A 6,175-nucleotide genomic window follows, 5' to 3' on the forward strand; every position below is an offset into this window, starting at 1 on the left:
CAACACTCGCAGCAGCGGCGAGAAAGAGGCTCTGGTGGACGAGATGTTCGAGCGTCTGGAGGCGGAGACGGCCCAGTGTGATCCCAACACCTACCTGAACGACTATCTCCTGGGCTACGTGTTCGCTCGCAAAGTTTGACAGTCTGTGAATGAATGCAGTTGTCGCACTGAGCAGTTAGCTGATGCAATGGAGGAGGAAGAAGAAAGAAAGAAAAGAAAAGAAAAGAAAAAAAAAATCAGGTGGAAGTGCTTTCTTTGTGCGTCATAATGAACTGGTTGTTGAAGCTGTTCACCATGAGTGAATGGACGTGTTTTTGTTTTTTTTTTTCCCTTGAGATCTTTCTACGATTTTTTTTTTCTTCTTTCTTCAAAGCCCTTTGTCATTTTCTTGTGTTTTGTTATTTTGTAAACAGCTGAAACTTGTTGTCAGATGGATGTGGCGAGCCAGAAGTGTGTATATTTTCCAAAACAAAACTCAGAGTGTCATCAATTTTGTTTCCACGAAGAAATTGAGGTCACGGTGTTTTGTTGGAAAACTGTCTGTCGCTTTATCTTTGGACATCTTTTTTGCACAAAAGAAACCGCATGTTGTGGAAATGAAATAAATATACAAAGAAGAACATTTGTGTTTGTTTATTTTATGTGAATTAAAAAATAAAAAAGGAAAGACATTCTTCTGGTTGGAGTTAGTTCTAAGGTGAAACGTTTCTGACACCACAAAGCATCAGGTTGGTTTGTTTTTTTGTTTTTTTTTTTCCTGTTCTTGATTAATTTTTCCTCGTCTTTCATCATCATACTACTGTAAGTTCCAGTTCATTTTAGACTTTTGTTGGGTGCGTTGTGAATGTCGACTATTGTTTACTGTTTTTGACTCACTTGTGTAAACAAAGTGAGTCTATGTTTTAACCCGGTGTTCGGTTGTCTGTGTGTGTGTGTGTGTGTGTGGTAAACTTTAACATTGACATTTTCTCTGCAAATACTTTGTCAGTTGACACCAACTTTGGCATAAAAATAGGAAAAATTCAGTTCTTTCCAGTCATCTTGTTTAAAACAATATTGCACCTCTGGGATGGGCACAAAAAAGAAAAGAAAAGAAGCCTAATTATATGCAAACTGCGTTTACTGTTATATTTATATTTTTTGTATTCTCTAAACTTGGCACTTTGACCTCTTATTCTGACACAACAGCAAGAGGAGTCATTATTATCATTTTTTGTTCAAAAAAGAACTTCTTCTGCTAAGCATGGAATTTTTTATTTATTTTTGCAAACGTTTTGGTGCAGATAGTAAAAAAAAAAAAAAGGGAAATTACTCTGTAATTAATGCTAGGGGACTTAATTTATCACAAGTGAGTCTTGAAGGCCTTGCTTCTTTTGTTTGTTTTTTTAATGTTTATTAATTTGTTTGTCTCTAACGCCTAGTAGCCTCCTGTTGTCTTCACTTTCTGAACGAAAACATCGTGTCGCCATGGGAGTTTCAGATAATTTTTTTTGGGGGGGGATTTCTTCACACGTATACCTTCATACACTCGCGTAAACACACACACACACACACACACACACACACACGCAGAGAGAGATTCACTATAAAATATACAAACTCTCTCTCACACACACACACACACTAATTCACTATAACATACGCAAACTCACACACACACACACAGACACTAATTCACTAACATATGCAAACTCACACACACACACACACACACACACAGAGACACTAATTCACTAACATATGCAAACTCACACACATACACACAAACACTAATTCACTTTCAATTTCAGTAGCTCAAGGAGGCGTCACTGCGTGGAATAAATAAATAAATAAATAATAATTATGATATAAAAAAAAGGTAGTAGTAATGATAATGATAATAAAATAATAATAATAATAATAATAATAATAAATAAATGAATAAATAAGACAACAATGATGATAAATAAGCAAATAAATGTAAAACATGAAGACACATTCACACATACACCCACTAATTCACTAACATATGCAAACTCACACACACACACACAGACACTAATTCACTAACATAAGCAAACTCACACACGCACACACACACACACACACTAATCCACTAACATATGCAAACTCACGCGCGCGCACACACACACATACACGCACACGCACGCACACACGCACACACACACACACAATATTGTTCAACAGTCCAATGAATGATCTACCAAAAAAACTAACAAAGAATGTTGTAGTGGTTCAATACGCTGACGATATATGAATGTGGATGAAAGTTACAATCAAAAAGACTGCGCCTGCCCGAAATATGAATTACACGAAAAAAGCTATATCAAAATGAATTAAACACAATAGCAAATTATATGAGCGAGAATGGTCTGCAAATATCAACCGAAAAAACACACGGGATGCTTTTTTTAATAATGGATCAAGTCCAGCAACATTGCCTTCCTTTAAAGTTTACGATAACACCCTGGAATAAAAAAAAAAAAAGAAGCTAAATTCCTTTGAGTACACCTTACATCAAAATTAACTTGGAATCATCATATCGATTCCATTTTAACAAAGGCCAGGAAAACATTAAACTTCTTGAAAATAGTATGCAAACAACCATGGAGCCAGGACATATTCTCTCTACTACGCCTTTGCACATCACTTGTTCGATCAAAACTTATAAATGCACAAGAAGTATGCACAAGTACGTGCACCGAAATATTTATTGAAAAAAATTCAAAGCATAGACTGCAGAGCATATAAACTGGAACTTGGCTTAACCAGTCCATGCTTCCAGTAAGAAAACGTACAGTGCAGCGGGAGTATTACCATTAGAGGATCAAAGGGAACTTGCGTGTATTGAATTTGTCTTGAGAAGTTTAAGGGATGAAAATGATTTGGAATCAGAAATAACTCTCAAATCCGACCGCGAATTTCGAAAGAGAGCTAGATCTATATCTTCTCTCATACCACACTGGGAACATACACGTCAAGTATTTTAACAAATTCCGGCGTGAATAAAACCCCACATTTTGCTAAAAGGTCTGTGGTATCACCTACACCTGTATGGGAACTTCAAAGAGCGCAATTTGATAATTATCGATCACACTGATCTGACCAAAGATGACAAAATAAATTTACTTACATCGCATGTACGAATCCATTTGGAAGAGAATGACCTTAATCATCTAAAGATATTTACAGACGGCTCTGTTGTAAATGATAGAGCTGGTGCTGCTTTCGTTATTCCAGACCTTGACTATCAAGAATAAGAGAATAAGTCCATCTTCACAGCTGAACTCATAGCAATTCTACTGGCGTTAAATTTCATGATATCCTTTCCGAAAACTATATTTCAGATTCTGTTTTGTGTTGATTCTAAATCAGTTCTTCACGCTATTGAACTTATAAAAGAAACGGTTAGGTATGAACTCATTATTGAAATTAACCATTTGATTCACGAACTCTTACTAAGAGGCTCTCACATAACCTTTTGCTGGATTCCTTCTCATTGCGGTTTTTACTATAATGAAAAAGTTGACATTTTGGCTAAAAAAAAAAAGAAAAAAAAAAAGGAGCTAGAAGCTCCATGAAGGAGTTAGATTTAAATATTTCGCTTTCACTACAGGAATGTTACACCATGGTAGAAAAAGTCCAATGGTCAAAATTTCAGTTTGAAGAAAAACACACCGGTAACTCGGAGTTACATAAGAATATACAGAAAATGTATGGTTTCATGGGAAAACATTACCATAATGAATTTCATAAGAGGCAAATCATTTCTCTAATCTGCAGATGGAAAATGAATTGTTTTAGGACAAAATATGTCAGTAATATTTCTTGCATCTGTGGTGCTCACATAACAGCCGATCATATACTAACTTGCGATATGTTAAAGTCTCACATCCCTGAACTGAAATCATCTTCAGTGTTGACGATCTTCAGCAGTCCATTGCAAATGTATGACGTTTTTCAACTCCTTGATAAATAGTCCGGTTGGTTCGCTGTTATAGTTGTTAGTTTTTAATCAGAAATCTGTTATATTGTTATGTTTATTTGGGGTGGGGGTGGGGGTTAACAAAACTTAAATCAATCATTGACTCACTTGTGTAAACAAAGTGAGTCTATGTTTTAACCCGGTGTTCGGTTGTCTGTGTGTGCGCGTGTGTGTGTGTGTGTGTGTCCGTGTGTCTGTGTGTCCGTGGTAAACTTTAACATTGACATTTTCTCTTTAAATACTTGTCAGTTGACACCAAATTTGGCATAAAAATAGGAAAAATTCAGTTCTTTCCAGTCATCTTGTTTAAAACAATATTGTACCTCTGGGATGGGCACAAACAAATTTTAAAAAAAGAAGCCTAATTATATGCAAACTGCATTTACTGTTATATTTATAATTTTTGTATTCTCTAAACTTGGCACTTTGATCTGATATTCTGACACAACAACAAGAGCAGTCATTATTATCATTTTTGTTCAAACAGGAATTTCTTTTGCTAAGCATGGAATTTTTATTTATTTTGCAAACGTTTTGATGCAGATAGTAAAAAAAGGGAAATTACTCTTTAATTAATGCTAGGGGACTTAATTTGCTTTAAACTGATCTTTCTCATCTTAAACATTATATTTTGAAATTATACTCAATACATAAAAAGCTTGGATTTTTTTTTTTTAAAGTGTATCACAAGTGAGTCTTGAAGGCCTTGCCTCTCTTGTTTTCTATATGTAACACACAAACACACACACTTTCACTTACTCGAATGCGTACACAGTAACCCCACCCCACCCCCCACCTCCGCCTCACTCACGCCCCCCTCCACCCACTCGATTTTTTTTCCTACCCTCGTCTAATATCACTTACAGTGAAAAGACGTTAAACTTAAGAACGAACACACACACACACACACACACACACACACACATTCAACTCATTCAATACACACCACAACCTCTTTAGACTTTTTCTTATAATATACTTTTTCCTCTGATACATAACATGAACTTTTTTTTTTACACTAATATTCACATGCATTCCCTTTCCTTTATACACTACTCCTTTCCGTCTAAAACACTTATAGTGAATAGACGTTAAACTGAAGAAAAAACAACAACACATACACACACACATACACACACACACACACACACACACACACACACACACACACTTTCGCGCACGCGTACTGTTGGAAACCAAAGCATGCAGAAACTTTGGAAAATTGTGAACACACACACAGAGTAACAATCCAGCTCCAACACGCTTCTGTTTTGTTCCACACAGCTTAAAGATTCCCTACACATGGAATGACACGTCATCTGTGACGTCAAACTAAAGGTTGCGTCATATCATCTGCGACGCCCACCAGATGGAAAATGCCGTCCAAAAAGAAACTTGTGATCTACGTGCTGCTGGCATTATTTGCATTCCTAGTGCTCATGATTTACATCATATCTGCGATTAAAGCAGTGAGGTCAGTTTGCGAAGCTTTTATCAATTTTATTTTGGGTCCTGCTGTGGGTTTGATGAGGAAAAGTAGAGAGATAATTCACGATTCAGACGTATGTGTAAATGTGTGTGTTATCTTCAGTTGACTTGACTTGACTTGACTTTGACTGTTGACTGTTTAGGCCTCTCCCGAGGCCTGTTCGTGTTAAACAAAAAAACAAAAAAAACTATCACTGAACTGGTTGCATGCGGGGCGAGCGCGGCTAGACCAAATCAGTTGCTCTGACAAGATGGGTTGTACAGACCAGGTAGGCCCCTCCAGTGTTTGCTATTGGAGGAGTTTAACGACCTATTGGCGTCTACACCCTTAAGGTCAAGTTTGTTCGGTTGGAGTTACCAGTGTTTGTCCAGGGGGCTCTTGAAGGCGTTGACTGACGGCGCCAGGACCACGGAGTCTGGAAGACCGTTCCACTGCGTCACCACTCTATTAGAGAAATAGTTCCCCCTGACATCAAGGCGAAAGCGTTGTTTCTGGAGCTTTAAAGTGTTGCCTCTGAGGTTTCCACTGGTTGTGACGACTGGAACACTGGCCTCTGTACATCATAATGTCCATGGAGGCATTTAAATACTTCTATCATGTCCCCTCGCAGCCTCCGGTGTTCCAGACTTGGCAGCCCCAGCAGTCTCAGTCTCTCGGGGTAAGGCTTCTCTTTCAGTGAGCCCAGGAGTTTTTGTTGCTCG

At 37.5% G+C, this 6,175-nt stretch overlaps 1 protein-coding gene across 3 annotated transcripts in view; it reads left to right on the forward strand.

The window, feature by feature from the left end:
* Positions 1-620, forward strand: part of LOC143295859 (uncharacterized) — a 24,358-nt gene extending 23,738 nt beyond the window's left edge. For all 3 annotated transcript variants that reach the window (XM_076607516.1, XM_076607515.1, XM_076607517.1), the window contains one exon: positions 1-620. This exon is cut by the window's left edge and continues 88 nt beyond it. In XM_076607516.1, coding sequence (XP_076463631.1) covers positions 1-139 — 139 coding nt within the window. In that variant the 3' untranslated portion in view covers positions 140-620.
* Positions 621-6,175: the final 5,555 nt, after the last annotated feature.

Source organism: Babylonia areolata, chromosome 21 (genome assembly GCF_041734735.1).
Source record: "Babylonia areolata isolate BAREFJ2019XMU chromosome 21, ASM4173473v1, whole genome shotgun sequence".
NCBI classification, from domain to species: Eukaryota; Metazoa; Mollusca; class Gastropoda; order Neogastropoda; family Buccinidae; genus Babylonia; species Babylonia areolata.